Here is a 19855-nt window from a genome sequence, read left to right on the forward strand (position 1 = left end):
ACGTACAAATAACGTATCAATAACTAATCAGTTGACATACTTTTATATTAAAGCAATAAAATTAAATTTTATTGGCATTCAATACAAGCTTCCCATTCAAGCAACATCAAGGCTCAAAGCGTTGCCAAATCGTGCAACAGTAGTATTGACACAATAAGTAGATGTTCTACATGTTCTCATGCCCTTTAACTTGCCTTTAATAGAGTATGACAAGTGAGCATCTTATAAGAACGTTTACATTGCGATAGCCGAAGTGAAAATGACGGATGACTTTCTACAGTTCAATATCACCGGTTTAAATCTGCGACGTATTTCGGAAGACAACTCCCTTATTCCTTATTTGTTGTAACATAAACAACCCCACTTTTAAAAACCTGTTTGGCTTTAAAACTTTTTATATGAAATTTAATACTAGTAGCCTATATAGAAAGAAAGAAAAAAAAAAAAAAAAAATAGACCTCACCTGATTGGCTTCCACGTGGAAAATTTTAAATTGATCAAAACAATTAAAAGTTTTTAACCCACAAACTCGTTTCTCGGTGGCATAACTCTAGCTGGTTCATTCTTCCCTTAGATAACAAAAATATTGAAACAGAGCAAATCGCAATGAAAATTATATGAGTGGTTTTTAATATTTAGTTTGTTTTTTAAGAAGAGTTTGTGCCTGATTAGTCCCATGTAAATTAGCATACTGAATGCTATTAGATAATGTAATACCACTTGTATGGTCAAATACAAGAAAAATTTTTTGGCTTTTAAATAGCCCCTATGTTTAGCCTATGTATAGCCCTCTAAACTAGCCTCTATCGTCAAATACAAGAGAAAATTCTTGGCTTCTTAAATAGCCCCTATGTTTAGCCTATGTATAGCCCTCTAAAAAAGGCCTCTATCGTCAATTACAAGAGAAAATTCTTGGCTTCTTAAATAGCCCCTATGTTTAGCCTATGTATAGCCCTCTAAAAAAAACTTTTATCGTCAAATACAAGAGAAAATTCTCGGTTTCTAAAATAGCTCCTATGTTTTGCCTATGCAAAGCCCTCTAAAATAGCCTCTATCGTCAAATACAAGAGAAAATTCTCGGTTTCTAAAATAGCCCCTATGTTTTGCCTATGCAAAACCCTCTAAAATAGCCTCTATCGTCAAATACATGAGAAAATTCTTGGCTTCTTAAATAGCCCCTATGTCTAGCCTATGTATAGCCCCCTAAAATAGCCTCTATCGTCAAATACAAGAGAAAATTCTTGGCTTCTTAAATAGCCCCTATATTTAGCCTATGTATAGCCCTCTAAAATAGCCTCTATCGTCAAATACAAAAGAAAATTCTCGGTTTCTAAAATAGCCCCTATGGTTTGCCTATGCAGAGCCCTCTAAAATAGCCTCTATCGTCAAATACAAGAGAAAATTCTCGGTTTCTAAAATAGCCCCTATGTTTTGCCTATGCAAAGCCCTCTAAAATAGCCTCTATCGTCAAATACAAGAGAAAACTCTTGGCTTCTTAAATAGCTCCTATGTTTAGCCTATGTATAGCCCTCTAAACTAGCCTCTATCGTCAAATACAAGAGAGAATTCTTGGCCTCTTAAATAACCCCTATGTTTAGCCTATGTATAGCCCTCTAAAATAGCCTCTATCGTCAAATACAAGAGAAAATTCTTGGCTTCTTAAATAGACCCTATGTTTAGCCTATGTATAGCCCTCTAAAATAGCCTCTATCGTCAAATACAAGAAAAAAGTCTTGGCTTTTAAATAGCCCCTATGTTTAGCCTATGTATAGCCCTCTAAAATAGCCTCTATCGTCAAATACAAGAGAAAATTCTTGGTTTCTAAAATAGTCAATATGTTTGACACATAATGCAAAATATACATAAAACTATTTAACAAGGATTGACACCTAGAAACACTTTTTCAGAGTGTAAGGCTTGAAAAGACGTAATGACGACCTTCAATATGCACCTGAATCTCAGTGTGAAACACTTAGAATAGGCTAGTGCAATTTCTATTCTTTGGGGAGGGAGGGGTGCTACTAAGAGAGGCAAGTTTAGCACTATGAAATATGTTTAAAAGCAATCAGAAATACAAACATCTTAAATTCTTGGCTTCTTAAATAACCCCTATGTTTAGCCTATGTATAGCCCTCTAAACTAGCCTCTATCGTCAAATACAAGAGAAAATTCTTGGCTTCTTAAATAGCCCCTATGTTTAGCCTATGTATAGCCCTCTAAAATAGCCTCTATCATCAAATACAAGAGAAAATTCTTGGCTTCTTAAATAGCCCCTATGTTTAGCCCTCTAAACTAGCCTCTATCGTCAAATACAAGAGAAAATTCTTGGCTTCTTAAATAGCCCCTATGTTTAGCCCGTGTATAGCCCTCTAAAATAGCCTCTATCGTCAAATACAAAAAAAAATTCTTGGCTTTTAAATAGCCCCTATGTTTATCCTATGTATAGCCCTCTAAAATAGCCTCTATTGTCAAATACAAGAGAAAATTCTTGGTTTCTAAAATAGCCAATATGTTTGACACATAATGCAAAATATACATAAAACTATTTAACAAGGATTCACACCTAGAAACACTTTTACAGAGTGTAAGGCTTGAAAAGACGTGATGACGACCTTCAATATGCACCTGAATCTCAGTGTGAAACACTTAGAATAGGCTAGTGCAATTTCTATTCTTTGGGGGGGGCGCGGGGGCCTACTAAGAGAGGCAACTTTAGCACTATGAAATATGTTTAAAAGCAATCAGAAATACAAACATCACTGACAGTGCAGAGCCAACTAGAAAACTAGAAACAATATTCTCAATTCAGTTAAAGATCTGTGTTCATTTGGTTTCACCCACCCTGAAATTTATTTAGTTATAAGTGGATTGTGAGATTTTGACTTGACGTACATCTCGGGTGCAAAGGGCAGATAGCTCAGAAGCACTAATAATATAACAACACCAATTTATTTATAATTAGTTAATAATCCTCCATACTCCAAGTTTTCAGGGGAAAGGTTAAGAAGTTTCAACTTATTTAATAAAAACAAGCAATGATTTTCAAAAAAAAAAGAAAGAGAGAGAGACAGAGAGAGAGAGAGAGAGAGAGAGAGAGAGAGAGAGAGAGAGAGAGAGAGAGAGAGAGAGAGAGAGAGAGAGAGAGAGAGAGAGAGAAAGAGAGAGAGAGAGACAAAGAGAGAGAAAGTGGGAAAGAGAGAGAGAAAGAGAGAGAGAGAGAGAGAGAGAGAGAGAGAGTACTAACCTGGCCATCCTGGAGATATTTTGCTCCACCAAGGGTATTCATTAGAACTCCTTTAGGACTCCACGAAAATTTGTATCTCAGGGGATTATCCGAACTCTCAGGAGCTGGAAGCCCTCCACAATAAGATATAAATGATAAAATTTTCCCGCCACCTCTCTTGACTTCATCAAAACATTCCATTGCTAATAAGTGATCGATGCCTGGGTCAAGTCCAACTTCATTCACAACAGTAATTCCAGCTTGCTTGGCCCTAAATTATGTAAAATTAAATGATTAGCCATTATAAAATCGCAATAAAATTTATTTTTGCATTTGCTCTCAATACTTAAAATATGATGAAATAGCAAAAAGCTAGCAAAAACACGTGAAATGTGAGAAATAAAACAAGACATAGGTTAAACAACACAAAGTTGTATAAAATTATGTAAAATAAAATGATTGCCCAGAAAAATGTAGCAATAAAATTAATTTTTTATTTATTCTCAATAATCAAAATAGGATGAAATAGCATAAAGCTAGCATAGACACGTGAAATGTAAGAAAAAAGAATAAAGCATAGGTAAAAGACCACAATTTAGAAAAAATATAGGTTCAAACTACAGCAAAACGTTATATGAGGCTAGAAATGGTGAAAAAAGGGGTATTTAATTTGTTATTAAAATGGGGACTAAACAGGGTACAGAATTGTTTCCAATTAATTTATATTAAATGTGATTATAACCTATATATGCTAACAATTGCTGTAGTGATATACCAAAGACCCAGTTCTATTATACTTTAGAAACGTGGAAGGGTATGAAAAATGAGTAGTTAAATATGGTATGACGCAAAATAGTACATGGGTGCTTTTCCAGGCCAACCGAGTAAGATCAACAATTTTATTAATATTATTTTACATCAATTAGTGATCAGTAGCTAACCAGCAGTTACTAGCAATCATCTACGAACACAATATAAAACTATTGGTAACTCTCAGCTCTGAAAACAAGTACAAAAAAAAACAACAGAGAAAAACTCAATGAAAAAAAAAAAAAAAAAAAAAAAAAAAAAAAAAAAAAAACACGAGACTGCGGCCAGTGGAGAGAAAGAACGAAAAATGTAAAACAACACGGATATTTCGCCTGTATCAAAACAAGGCGTCTTCAACACAAGTGCTGAAGACTTTCTCTTGTGTTGCAAGACGCCTTGTTTTGATACAGGCGAAATATCCGCGTTGTTTTACATTTTTCGTCTTTTCTCTCCACCGGCTGCAGTCTCGTTTGCCGTTATTTTTCCATTGAGTTTTTTCTCTCTGTTGTTTTTTTTTGTAATGGCTGGCCAGTTTGGCTTAAGATCTTTCATTCAAAAACACGTACAAAACAATAGATAGGGGATACCTGAAGCTTTTTTTTTATTATTATTTAATACCAATTATCCAATAGACCGGACTATTATTTAGCATCAAATAATTAAAAAAACAAAAGTTTTCGATGAATAACAATAAGTGAAAGTTCTTGAAAAACTTCTTTAGTATTACAAGTTGCATGCGCGGTAATAAATTGCACAGTAAAAGATGGCAATTGCGTGGTAATAAGACTAATAAGATAACTGACTTCCATGTCTCAGCAAATACGAACAACTAGAGTTTGTGAAACTCACAAGAGTCAATACATGCACTAGTGAGGGAAAAGAAAAATCCCTTAGTGCTACCTATTTATAAACTAGAAAGCCCAAACCTTACATACGATAATTTCTGTTAATCTCCAACTGAATTATTTTCAGTTATTTTTCGATCGTTTTCAACTTTAATATTACTCTTTTCTTTTCACTGAAAAATCTGTAAATTTTATTTGGCTAACGAAAGATGGATTTTAAACTTTTACTGGTAAAAACTATCTTAACTTTATAATGGTAAAAAATGCAGTCGCTAATTATCTTCTTTTACTAACAATTCTAGCAGTTAGTTTTCTTTTATTTTGAATCTAATTTTTAATTTAATTTGATTTTAATTTTTAATTTAATTTGACAGTTTGTCAAATTTTAATGACACAAAGGGACTTTACTTTCAGAGTTAGGACCTTTTCGTTTTACTCCTTGTTCATACTATCTATGTCAAAAAATATGGGTAACGTATAAGCGTTGAAACTAGCACTACTATCAACCAAAAACAATTATCAACCCCATCTAACGTTTGGCAACACTTGGCAACTTACTCAGTGTAATAATAAGAATAATAGTTTAATCAATTTAATTGGTAAAATTAGGGTAGTAATAAGTCTCTGTGCTCAGTTCCTGACAGAAAAATGAATACAGAGGTTGAAAAAATACCAAGTGTCTCAACAAAGGCTAGATGGCGCTGACAGTTGTTTTGTTGTCAACAAGTTCCCACTCTTATAGCTTACTCATACTCTTTAATCTATGCTAGAAACACTAAAACAAACCTCATAGGGGTCATTCTAAGAGAAACTTATGTAGAGTGTAAAGGTATCCCTTTGATACCCAAGATGGAAAATTTTGCATGTCTTTTAGTTTTCTTGGAATCAACTTTAGAAAAATCATTAAGACATTAAAAATGATTAAAATCATTGGTATATTACATATAACAAAAATGGTATATTAATTTATACCTTGATCCACTGTCCATAGTATTTGGACAGCGCCCCTAACTTAACCTAACATAACCTTAACCTAATCCCACCCCACTCCCCATATACAAGTCCAATGCATTCTGTCACCCGTCGATTGTCTTTGTTGCTACGAAACTGGTTTTCTGAGTTGCAACGTAATCGTAATTCTTCAGTGTGTTACTTTTAATTAACAAGTACCTCAAAAAAGTTTTCTTTTTGAGGGTGAAAGGCATTTTTGCAAAAAAAAAAAAAAAATTATCTGAAGCAAAATCTCCTTGCTTTTCCGCATTTCGACGGGCTCTAAAAAGAAATCTCTAATATTCTATATGCTTTTTTAAGTATGCTATATATTGTAGTCTAAAACTCTTATCAAGTCTAGTTCGAGGAAAATTATTAGAAATAATTATTATCGATTCTGAAAGTGATGGTGAATTAATATTAAGAGAGATCGTTGCCACAAAATGCGTTGAAACCCGTCTCCTTACTTAACCCGATTTATAACTGATCATAGCCACCTAACTTATTTCCTACACATTTAGCCACACATTTAGTCATGTGTGGCTATAGGATTGAATAATAGCTAACTTTATAATTACGACTTTCATATTATTGAAATCGTCAAAATACTTGTGGAGTCGATAAAAGCAAAGGAAAAAGGAGTCGATAAAAGCATTTTCAAAATTCTTACTTCCAGTCATCCTTCTTACTACCACAGATACTCTAATGGAGCTATATCATTTTCCACCAAGACAAAAATTGAATATATACCATGTTCTTCAAGATGACACCAAAAACAGACTTTTAGAGAAACTTGAAGAGAAAGGCTCATTTTCTTAGTTTTTATAAATATATTTAACGGCTTCCCAAATTCAGTCGTTGTGAGAAAAGAGTTTAGTTTGGAAAATGAAAACATTGTTGGTTTTTGTTAGTTAGCTTTATATATATATATATATATATAAAAAAAAAAAAAAAAAAAAAAAAAAAAAGTTTTACGGGATGATTCCTGACTAATTAGAAAAGCTTAGGATTCATACTTACGCGTCATCCAAGTTCATCATAGCAGGTGAACAGTAGGATGCAGTGACTAAATTTGTACCAGACTGAATACATTCCTCAGCTACCTTAAAAAAAATTAAGATGTAAATTAGTTATTAAAATAAAAAAAAAATTAAAGAAATTGACGCCTATACCTAGTGTTTGGTTGTTTAATTGTTTTGCAGCTCGAAGGACACAAATAACTGGATGAAAACTGGGCCCTATTTCAAGTTTCCCGTCCAATTAATATATTTCAGCAGTATTTGCTGGCTGGTTTTATAACAATATTTGCTGGCTGGCAAATATGTCTCAGTAAGCTAATAGGACCGCAGAACTTCAGAACTTAGATATTTGGACCGCAGAACTAGGCCTCGTATTAGTAGACTCTCAGAAGGTATATTCTAACTACAAAGAAAAGACACATGGCAATTGCTAAAAATAACGTTATTTGGTGTCTATAGTATTCCAACGTTTTAAGGAATTAGAAACTGCAAGTAACACAAACGTGTAACGTTACTCAGCTGAATTTAAAAGTAAAATTATCTATTACTGTAGGGGGAACATGTTAGACGCGGTTTTTACGTTCAACAGTCACTTCACCTAACGAGACTCGGTCCTCTGGTATTAAAACTTGAGATGAGTAGAAATAAAGTCCTCTAACGATTCAGCCTTAAAACGGTGCCTGCTTAACAGAATAATAAGTCAACATTTTTTTTTTGACACTCTAAGCAAAGAAGAGATTAGGCAATTATTACTGAAATAAAGATTTTAGCATACAAGATAAGCTATAAGCAGAAAAATGGTGATGAACGAAAAAAGCCTACAGTCCTTTTGGATTTTACCAGCAAGGACAATATGGCGCCAAATTTTTTGTCCTGAGACTAGCTTGAAATCTTTGCCTCCAGCAGTGACTCATATTGTATAAAACACTGAGCCTAAAAAAGTTTTATTATGTCGCTGATTTAGCCTCATAAAAAAAAAACTTTTACAAAATTTTGGCCTCGGTCAATTTGTCAAACTGTTTTGTTTTGTTTCTTTTTTGTTTTTTTGTTTAGGAGTCTGTTTAGCTTTGGATGAATTATCTTATAGCCTTATATTCTTTTTATTTAAGGATCTTATAGATATTTCAAAGATCTTGCAATTCTTTCTTATTTCTCTTAGTTAGTGCTTCAGAAAGTATAAGTCGTGTAAGTCTTCGAGCCTTTTCGGGGATTAGTGCCATATTTCTACTGTGTTTTTAAAAAGATTCTTTGTTGAGTAAATCTCATTTCATTCTCATCAATATCCTAGTATTGGTTACAGTTACTTAGCAAAGGTTAAATAAAATATTTCGAATTAAATCATTTAAATAGGCCACCTTTATTGAAGAATACATACAATAAAAGTCTCTGTTTTCTATGTTGTTTAATCGTCATTACAGAAAAATCAAAGAAACTATCCAGGACACATATTCAATAGAAGGTAGTTCAGGTTTACAGAAAAATAAAAGCTAAAATAAAGGTTTTTACCCCCATCCCCAACAAAACAGGTGTTCCACAGATTTTTTTTTTTAAAGTTTCTTAACAAAGCAATACTTTATGACTTATCTGTCTCAGACAACCGTCTAGGGCCAAACGAAAAGCATGTCACCTCCGAAGGGGGGGGGAGGATGTCGCAAGGAAAGATTTAAGGGAAATTGGAACTTCTTGGGAAGGTGCAAAGGGGGAGGCTTTAAAGAAATTTGGATGGAGGAGCGTGCGTACCTGTGCTGTCCTCCAGCGGCTTGGCGATGCAGTGAGTTGTTAGCAGCAGTAGTATTGATTTATCCTCGGTTAGGATAACTAAACCTAGCCTATCCTCGTCCACTTATTTTTATTCAGATAGCTATGCAAAAATTCCTTAATCAAGAATTGGCTAAAGTTCGTTTAACAAATTTTGTCTGACAAAAAGAAGAAAAACCCATACAAAGACACTTTTAACTAAATAAAAAAACAAAACTATGTTTCCTTTTCAAATTCTTTGAATTTGGCTTTAATAGTGCTACAATTCAATTAAAGTATGAAACAAATTTCCACAAATGAATTATCTTTGGTTAACTAAATTATTATTATCGTTAAATTCAAAACATTTTAAGAACCAAATAGAAAAGAATAAGTTTATTCTAATTTATTAAATACATGTTATTAATGTAGATTAAACTGTCGATATGAGTCAGTGTTCTAGCTTTGTGTTTATTAAACTACATTTACATTTTTCATTAAAAGATGAAATAAACATATTTTTCAATATTTAATCTGAAATTATTTTAGAGTGTGGTCCTAAAATCATTTAACAATAAGAACTTTTTAATACTCAGGATTTTACAAATTTAGCGTTGGAATCTCGATTACGCGTAATCTTTTGTATTTTAGAAAAAAAGTTGAAATAACAAGGAAAAACAAGAAAATTAAATGACACATGACACTCTATCCAATAAAATAGCCGAAAAAAAAAACCTTTCAGGTTCTATGAGTTTGACTTCAGCAACATTGACCTTTTTATACCAATGTGAAATCGAATTTTCTTAAATTACTTCCCCTGAAAATGTCAAATCAAGTTTGTAGATCAAACGAACAATCATTTTTTACTTTCATGGCTCTAGAGTTTTGGCAACACGAATTTTGGCAACATGAACAGAGTTTTGGCAACACGGCAAAACGAACAATAGTTTGTTTACTTTCATGGCTCTAGAGTATTGGCAACACTAGGTTAAGCCAGTTATTATTTTTTAAGTTGGTTATAGTCCTAGCTTCTGTCAGTAGACGTCTAGCTGGAGGATTTTTCGCTCACTTAGAAAGTTAGATCAACAGCCCAAATCCGGGCATACGAGAGTGTTTTAAAGACCCCCAACGCCAACCCTTGAGCCTTTAAAACATTGGGTCTTAAGCCTTTACTTGTCATGACAGCAGTGGCGTAATTTCGTCAAATCCTAGTGGTAGGAGGGAAGTTGGAGCCAATTTTCCCAAATCAAGCGAAAATGATAGTGGAAACTGGAAAATGAGCCATATAGTACCATAAAGGCAAGGATATACTAAGAAAACCGACCCATTTCTGTGGATGCTTGAATTATGCAGGTTTATCTTAGTTTTGAAAAGATTTTTGAAGAAAGTAAATTTCAGATGGGGAGAGGGTCGGGGGGGGGGGACAAACTTGGGTCTGGGAGGGGTAGTTTCCCCCCTGCTCCATAGAAAATTACGCTCCTGCTTTACAGCACCTTTAATTTTGTATCTTCTCCCTCCAAAAGTTTGGTAAACAGTCTTCTTATTTTGACTATGTACAGTGGTAAGGCAGTTTCCTGGGGTTTCCATTAGGGCAGTTCCCGGGGTATTGCGTTATCCGGGGAATTGCGTTCCCGAGGAATTTTCAGGGCATTGCGTTATTTTCTATAATGTTGCCATTTTTTGAAAAGAAATAAACAAAACTAACGGGTTAAATTTGGCAAACCTTTCCGTCTTTAAGAATTCAAAGTTAGCGATTTGTTAAATCCCAAAGAAATCTTCACTTTCAGAGAAAAGCTGCAACTTCTTAATCTATTTGGTGTTTTTGTTTTGTTTTGTTTTTTATTATTTTCGCTGATTTTTCATCGCCATTTTATTTATGATTTGGCACCCACTACTACCAAAACTGCAAAACTACATATGGAAGTCTTTTCAATCAGTTCGTGGTAACGAACTGTAAGTAAGGAGCGACCCGGCTCAATGGTCACCAAAACTCTAGAAAAAGGGTTTTTGATACCAATAGATACATCAAAAGAATCAGATTTCAATGCTGATTTCAAATATATAACTTTTATCAAGATTAGTCCTACAAATCAAAAGTTACAAAAAAGTAACATCTAAAGTTTGACTTTCTCTCAACTCTTATTTTTTTAAACAATAAAAAACTTTAGCGTAAAGAGCGGGGTGTTGAGGAGGGGACAGCCCCTTTCATATACGGAATAATTTCTGTTCGTTTTAAGTTTTAAGGACCAATGTTGAGCTTTGTAACAGTTCTGTTAAACCACTCTGATAAACTGCTAGTGGAGGCAAACCTTGACAGAGCTAGTTTCGTAGCAAAAAGCAACCGCCTTATGGTCCACGATTACCTAATTTACACCTTCCAAGTTAAAAATTCGTAGGCTGAGTGCTGATTTGATGGATATATTAAGAATCATCTATCGTACTGAAAACGTGAACCCAGTGTGTTCTTTAGATTCTCACATTACAGAGCTAATATGGAACACCCTTACACGTTATATCTTCCAAAAGTGTAAGAAGAATAGTTTCGAACCATTCTAAAGTGCGTAACCATTGGAAACATCTTCCAGAGAATGTTGTTTGTTCTGAAAGTTTTTCACAATGTAAGAGCTTGTAACTAGGTAGTAATTTTTTACCAGTACGAATAAGTCGACACATCGTCTACCTTTTCTAAAACCGCACTGTTCTTCTCTTAAAACTTTGTCTACGTCATCTTTCGGTCTAAAAATAATCATATTACTAAGTAATTTGCTACCTACAGAGATCAGACTAATGCCTCGATAATTACCACACTCACTCTTATTACCTGTCTTATACAGTGGTTTAATTGATGTTTTTTCTAGAATCGCTACGTACCTCCCCTGTTTCAAAAATCATATTTATAATCTTCAGTAACTTATTTCTAACCTCAGAGCCACCATGTTTAAGATACACATTTACCACACTATCAGCACCCGAAGCCTTATTATTCTTTAATCCTTTTAGTACTGTCGCTAATTCTTCTTCACAAAACAAATCTTGCTTCACATCCATGGCATCAAAAAGTTTTAATTTTCCTGCAAGTCTATCTTGGTTAAGAAAATTCTCAAACTGTTCTGCCCATCTCTCTTTAACTCTTTCCTTATCACTAATTGTGGCCCCGTTCTTATCTTTAACTGGGACAAGTCCAGATGGACTACTCCCTCTCAATTTATTAACATGCCAGTACAATATTTTACTATTATGCCGTCTAGCTGCATCTTCCATATCTTTGGCAATTTTTGTCCATGGCCTCCACTCATATTTCTTCACTTTCTTTGCATTCCTTTTGTTTTCATATGATCTATCACTCAGATAATTCTTGTACAAGCCCCTTCTCCTCTCTATTAAACATATTGCTTTTTCACTAATATTCCTAGCTGCAGTTCTAACTTTCTTCCCTGAGAAACCATCAGCAACTTCACAATTTTTTTTTCCTAAAATTATGCCATCAATCTTCCACCTTGTCAAATAATAAAATCTCCAATTTAGTATTCAACTGTTCCTGGAGAGTTTCTCTCAAATTCTCATCCTGGAATCTACCAACATCATAACTTCCCGGGAGGTAGTTACCCTTTCGAAACTTCAGCTTTAAATTAACCCTAGACACTACCAAATGATGATCTTTACTTTTAGCATCAATAACAGCACTCCTATATACCCTAGTATCTTGTATTGATACTGTCTGTCTTCGGTTTACAATAACATAGTCAATAAGGTTTGCTGTCTTACAATCACGTGAATACAATGTTAAATTATGGGTCATTCTAAGACCAAATGCTGCATTGGTTATAACTAGATTTTTACACCTACAAAATTGCAACAGTCTGTAGCCATTACTGTTTTATTTTCCTACACCAACTTACCAATGGTAGGATACAAGGGTAGTAATAAAATGAGGTATTAGTATTCTATTATTAATACCTTCCCAGCCAAAACAAGACTTAGCAGCTTCCTTATTCATCGTGATTCCTACTCCTTGTCTATGTACCCCATCCTTCCTGCCTGAGTAAACAAGTTCTATATCATCTAATTTCATGCTTCCTACCCCTTGGATATGGGCTTCTGAAACTCATAATAATTCCGGTTCGAATCGTCTGAACTCTGTATAATATATATGTTCTATATGTTCGAATCTATATATATATATATATATATATATATATATATATATATATATATATATATATATATATATATATATATATATATATATATATATATATATATATATATATATATATATATATATATATATATATATATATATATATATATATATATATATATATATATATATATATATATATATATATATATATATATATATATATTATACATTTTATATCTTAAACTGTGGTTTTACCCAGAATATATTATTATATAATATTATATTCTATAACATATTATATTATCATAAGATATTATATATTATTAAATATATACATTATATTCTATATATATTACATATTTTATATATTAAACTGTAAATTCACCCAGAATAGAAGGATACTGGGTTTAGTTCTGAAAAAAAAAGGATCAATTTATCTTTGTCGCATTAATATTTGGTTGTATTTACGTGCATTCTTTCTAAATTATCATATTATTTATTATAATTAGATTTTCTTCATAGGCTTCATTATTTGTATTTACGCAGGACAAGTGAAAGCTTCCTAAGATGTGGAAAAATAAAGTGATTAACATTATTTATAAAAATACCTGAGGGTGAAGAGAATACGGCAATAAAGATACGACAACGTCTGAATTTATGACAAGATCCTTGAGCAGATCTGGGCGATGAATGATATCCAAAAGAACAGGTTCCACACTATCAAATTGTCTGGCTATCGAATCTGCTTCCGCTTGAATGGCCGAGGCTGAAAAGGAATTGTTAAATATAGAATTGATTATATTTTGCAGATAAGGAAAAAAATGCCACAAATACAGCAAATTATATTTCCAGTTATAGGGTAGCATGTCGCTAATCATTCCGTTTGTTTTTCAAATGTTTAATGCTATTAACCAAGTCTGACAGGCAAAATGGCGCCAAGAATCTCCTAGGTAAATAGGCTCCAAGGCTCCTAGGCAACTCCCTGTTTAGGAGCAACTGCTGACCTTAAAAGTATATCAGTCAAATTATATCTAATAATTATTAGCTCATAAACGATTTACTTTATGATTTCACAAATTTGGCGACTTGTCAACACAGTCCTGAGCAACGTTTATATTGTCTCCCGTTACAGTTCTAGTTTGGGCATGCCTCTGGTATCAAATTCTTTAGATTGATCTCGAAGCCACTTTTGCACCGGATTTTTAACCATCATAGGATCGAATATGTTTTCTGCGTAGTCTTTTTAAGCGGTCCAGCCAAATGAGAGTTTGCTGGACAGGGTCAGGGCAGGCAGCAGGGGTGATTTGGAAGAGTCTTCCATCCCACCTTTATAAACTGTTTCTGGATTTAGCGGAGACACACGTGGGTGCATATTTTTATGGACAAAAGTCACACTATTAGTCAAGAGTTTACGACGTTTCGGTCGAATGGAAAGGCTAACTTCTCTGTCATCATTTCACCGTGGTACTGGGTGTTAATGGCTCGTTGATGTTCGAGCCAGCCGCAATATATAGGTGATAAATTGGGACAGCCGCAATAAGTAGGCTCCATTGAATTCCAGAACACTGTAAGCCTGACTTAAGGCCTGCCATTTGAATAAAACGTCGTGGCTTCTCTACTAAAAATGCGACTTCTCTTCATGACAATGCACGTCCACACCTGGCGCTGCTAAACTAAGAAACTATTTAAAAACTGGGGTGGGAGATCTCCCCAAATACTAAACTACCTTGACCTCGCTATTCCAACTCTCATTTGTCTAAACCCCCTTAAAGAGGCTCTACACGGAAAACATTTTCAATCCAGCGAAGAATACAAATCAGGTGCAAGAGTGGCTTTGAGATCAATCTAAAAAAAATATGTCAGAGACATACATAAATTAGAGCAATGACGGGATACGTGCATAAATATTGCTAGGGTGCATAAATGTTGCTGACATAAAAATTTATGTCAGAGACATACATAAATTAGAGCAATGACGCGATACGTGCATAAATGTTGCTAGGGTGCATAAATGTTGCTGAAAAAAAAACATTATGTCAGACACATACATAAATTAGAGCAATGACGGGATACGTGCATAAATGTTGCTAGGGTGCATAAATGTTGCTGACAAAAAAAAATTATGTCAGAGACATACATAAATTAGAGAAATGGAGGGATAGGTGCATAAATATTGCTAGGGTGCATAAATGTTGCTGACATAAAAATTTATATCAGAGACATACATAAATTAGAGAAATGGCGGGATAGGTGCATAAATGTTGCTAGGGTGCATAAATGTTGCTGACATAAAATTTATGTCAGAAACATACATAAATTACAGCAATGACGGGATACGTGCATAAATGTTGCTAGGGGACATAACTGTTGCTGACAAAAAAATTTATGTCAGAGAAATAAATAAATTAGAGCAATGACGCGATACGTGCATAAATTTTGCTAGGGTGCATAAATGTTGCTGACAAAAAAACATTATGTCAGACACATACATAAATTAGAGCAATGACGGGATACGTGCATAAATGTTGCTAGGGTGCATAAATGTTGCTGACAAAAAAACATTATGTCAGAGACAAACATAAATTAAAGAAATGGAGGGATAGGTGCATAAATATTGCTAGGGTGCATAAATGTTGCTGACAAAAAATTATGTGAGAGACATACATAAATTAGAGAAATGACGTGATACGTGCATAAATGTTGCTAGGGTGCATAAATGTTGCTGACATAAAAATATATGTCAGAGACATACATAAATTAGAGCAATGACGCGATACGTGCATAAATGTTGCTAGGGTGCATAAATGTTGCTGACATAAAAATTTATGTCAGAGACATACACAAATTAGAGCAATAACGCGATACGTGCATAAATGTTGCTAGGGTGCATAAATGTTGCTGACAAAAAAACACTATGTCAGACACATACATAAATTAGAGCAATGACGGGATACGTGCATAAATGTTGCTGACAAAAAAACATTATGTCAGAGACATACATAAATTAGAGAAATGGAGGGATAGGTGCATAAATATTGCTAGGGTGCATAAATGTTGCTGACATAAAAATTTATGTCAGAGACATACATAAATTAGAGCAATGACGCTATACGTGCATAAATGTTGCTAGGGTGCATAAATGTTGCTTACATAAAAATTTATGTCAGAGACATACATAAATTAGAGAAATGGAGGGATAGGTGCATAAATATTGCTAGGGTGCATAAATGTTGCTGACATAAAAATTTATGTCAAGAGACACACATAAATTAGAGCAATAACGCGATACGTGCATAAATGTTGCTAGGGTGCATAAATGTTGCTGACAGAAAAACATTATGTCAGACACATACATAAATTAGATCAATGACGGGATACGTGCATAAATGTTGCTCGGGTGCATAAATGTTGCTGACAAAAAACATTATGTCAGACACATACATAAATTAGAGCCATGACGGGATACGTGCATAAATGTTGCTAGGGTGCATAAATGTTGCTGACAAAAAAACATTATGTCAGAGACATACATAAATTAGGGAAATGGAGAGATAGGTGCATAAATATTGCTAGGGTACATAAATGTTTCAGACATAAAAATTTATGTCAGAGACATACATAAATTAGAGAAATGGAGGGATAGGTGCATAAATATTGCTAGGGTACATAAATGTTGCTGACATAAAAATTTATGTCAGAGACATACATAAATTAGAGAAATGTAGGGATAGGTCCATAAATATTGCTAGGGTGCATAAATGTTGCTGACATAAAATATTATGTCAGACACATAAATAAATTAGAGCAATGACGGGATACGTGCATAAATGTTGCTAGGGTGCATAAATGTTGCTGACAAAAAAACATTATGTCAGAGACATACATAAATTAGAGAAATGGAGGGATAGGTCCATAAATATTGCTAGGGTGCATAAATGTTGCTGACATAAAACATTATGTCAGAGACATACATAAATTAGAGCAATGACGGGATACGTGCATAAATGTTGCTAGGGTGCATAAATGTTGCTGACAAAAAAACATTATGTCAGAGACATACATAAATTAGAGAAATGGAGGGATAGGTGCATAAATATTGCTAGGGTGCATAAATGTTGCTGACAAAAAAACATTATGTCAGAGACATACATAAATTAGAGCAATGACGGGATACGTGCATAAATGTTGCTAGGGTGCATAAATGTTGCTGACAAAAAAACATTATGTCAGAGACATACATAAATTAGAGAAATGGAGGGATACGTGCATAAATATTGCTAGGGTGCATAAATGTTGCTGACATAAAAATTTATATCAGAGACATACATAAATTAGAGAAATGGCGGGATAGGTGCATAAATGTTGCTAGGGTGCATAAATGTTGCTGACATAAAATTTATGTCAGAAACATACATAAATTACAGCAATGACGGGATACGTGCATAAATATTGCTAGGGTACATAAATGTTGCTGACATAAAAATTTATGTCAGAGACATAAATAAATTAGAGCAATGACGCGATACGTGCATAAATGTTGCTAGGGTGCATAAATGTTGCTGACAAAAAAACATTATGTCAGACACATACATAAATTAGAGCAATGACGGGATACGTGCATAAATATTGCTAGGGTGCATAAATGTTGCTGACAAAAAAACCTTATGTCAGAGACATACATAAATTAAAGAAATGGAGGGATAGGTGCATAATTATTGCTAGGGTGCATAAATGTTGCTGACAAAAATTTATGTCAGAGACATACATAAATTAGAGAAATGACGTGATACGTGCATAAATGTTGCTAGGGTGCATAACTGTTGCTGACATAAAAATTTATGTCAGAGACATACATAAATTAGAGAAATGACGCTATACGTGCATAAATGTTGCTAGGGTGCATAAATGTTGCTGACATAAAAATTTATGTCAGAGACATACATAAATTAGAGCAATAACGCGATACTTGCATAAATGTTGCTAGGGTGCATAAATGTTGCTGACAAAAAAACACTATGTCAGACACATACATAAATTAGAGCAATGACGGGATACGTGCATAAATGTTGCTGACAAAAAAACATTATGTCAGAGACATACATAAATTAGAGAACTGGAGGGATAGGTGCATAAATATTGCTAGGGTGCATAAATGTTGCTGACATAAAAATTTATGTCAGAGACATACATAAATTAGAGCAATGACGCTATACGTGCATAAATGTTGCTAGGGTGCATAAATGTTGCTGACATAAAAATTTATGTCAGAGACATACATAAATTAGAGAAATGGAGGGATAGGTGCATAAATATTGCTAGGGTGCATAAATGTTGCTGACATAAAAATTTATGTCAAGAGACACACATAAATTAGAGCAATAACGCGATACGTGCATAAATGTTGCTAGGGTGCATAAATGTTGCTGACAGAAAAACATTATGTCAGACACATACATAAATTAGATCAATGACGCGATACGTGCATAAATGTTGCTAGGGTGCATAAATGTTGCTGACAAAAAACATTATGTCAGACACATACATAAATTAGAGCCAAGACGGGATACGTGCATAAATGTTGCTAGGGTGCATAAATGTTGCTGACAAAAAAACATTATGTCAGAGACATACATAAATTAGGGAAATGGAGAGATAGGTGCATAAATATTGCTAGGGTACATAAATGTTTCAGACATAAAAATTTATGTCAGAGACATACATAAATTAGAGAAATGGAGGGATAGGTGCATAAATATTGCTAGGGTACATAAATGTTGCTGACATAAAAATTTATGTCAGATACATACATAAATTAGAGAAATGGAGGGAGAGGTCCATAAATATTGCTAGGGTGCATAAATGTTGCTGACATAAAATATTATGTCAGACACATACATAAATTAGAGCAATCTCGGGATACGTGCATAAATGTTGCTAGGGTGCATAAATGTTGCTGACAAAAAAAATATTATGTCAGAGACATACATAAATTAGAGAAATGGAGGGATAGGTCCATAAATATTGCTAGGGTGCATAAATGTTGCTGACATAAAATATTATGTCAGACACATACATAAATTAGAGCAATGACGGGATACGTGCATAAATGTTGCTAGGGTGCATAAATGTTGCTGACAAAAAAACATTATGTCAGAGACATACATAAATTAGAGAAATGGAGGGATAGGTCCATAAATATTGCTAGGGTGCATAAATGTTGCTGACAAAAAAACATTATGTCAGAGACATACATAAATTAGAGAAATGGAGGGATAGGTGCATAAATATTGCTAGGGTGCATAAATGTTGCTGACATAAAAATTTATATCAGAGACATACATAAATTAGAGAAATGGAGGGATAGGTCCATAAATATTGCTAGGGTGCATAAATGTTGCTGACATAAAATATTATGTCAGACACATACATAAATTAGAGCAATGACGGGATACGTGCATAAATGTTGCTAGGGTGCATAAATGTTGCTGACAAAAAAACATTATGTCAGAGACATACATAAATTAGAGAAATGGAGGGATAGGTCCATAAATATTGCTAGGGTGCATAAATGTTGCTGACACAAAAATTTATATCAGAGACATACATAAATTAGAGAAATGGCGGGATAGGTGCATAAATGTTGCTAGGGTGCATAAATGTTGCTGACATAAAATTTATGTCAGAAACATACATAAATTAGAGCAATGACAGGATAGGTGCATAAATGTTGCTAGGGACTGTTTTTAAAAATAACAAAAGTTTAGAATTGATTAAACAAATCATTTCTGAGCTGCATTTTTTTTTCATATTTTTCACTTTTCCGCAAATAGAACAAGTTGGCAACTAAAAATTTCAAAGATTGTTTCTTTGAAAAATTATATTCAAGATTTTTTGCCACTGTCTATTCACTTGTGTTTATTTTATGGTCGCTGCTATTTTTTATACCTAGCAGCTGCAGTTGAAAGTAATAGCATTACAGAGAGATTGACCATCAAATAAATCGTTATTATACAAACCAAATAATAATATTAATAATAGTTATTATAGAATAAACCAAATATTCGTTAATTTTTAGGTCTTTTTATGG

At 33.7% G+C, this 19855-nt stretch overlaps 1 protein-coding gene across 2 annotated transcripts in view; it reads right to left on the bottom strand.

The window, feature by feature from the left end:
- The window catches only part of LKRSDH (lysine ketoglutarate reductase/saccharopine dehydrogenase), a 108536-nt gene that overhangs the window by 12847 nt on the left and 75834 nt on the right, over nt 1–19855 (bottom strand). For both annotated transcript variants that reach the window (XM_089088148.1, XM_089088155.1), the window contains 3 exons: nt 13377–13534; nt 6889–6971; nt 3245–3494 (listed from right to left, as the gene is read on the bottom strand). In XM_089088148.1, coding sequence (XP_088944274.1) covers nt 3245–3494; nt 6889–6971; nt 13377–13534 — 491 coding nt within the window. The remainder of the gene's footprint in view (nt 1–3244; nt 3495–6888; nt 6972–13376; nt 13535–19855) is intronic.

The sequence above is a fragment of the Artemia sp. Qi Xiang Cuo genome, chromosome 1, assembly GCF_049724085.1.
Source record: "Artemia sp. Qi Xiang Cuo chromosome 1, ASM4972408v1, whole genome shotgun sequence".
Lineage (NCBI taxonomy): Eukaryota > Metazoa > Arthropoda > Branchiopoda > Anostraca > Artemiidae > Artemia > Artemia sp. Qi Xiang Cuo.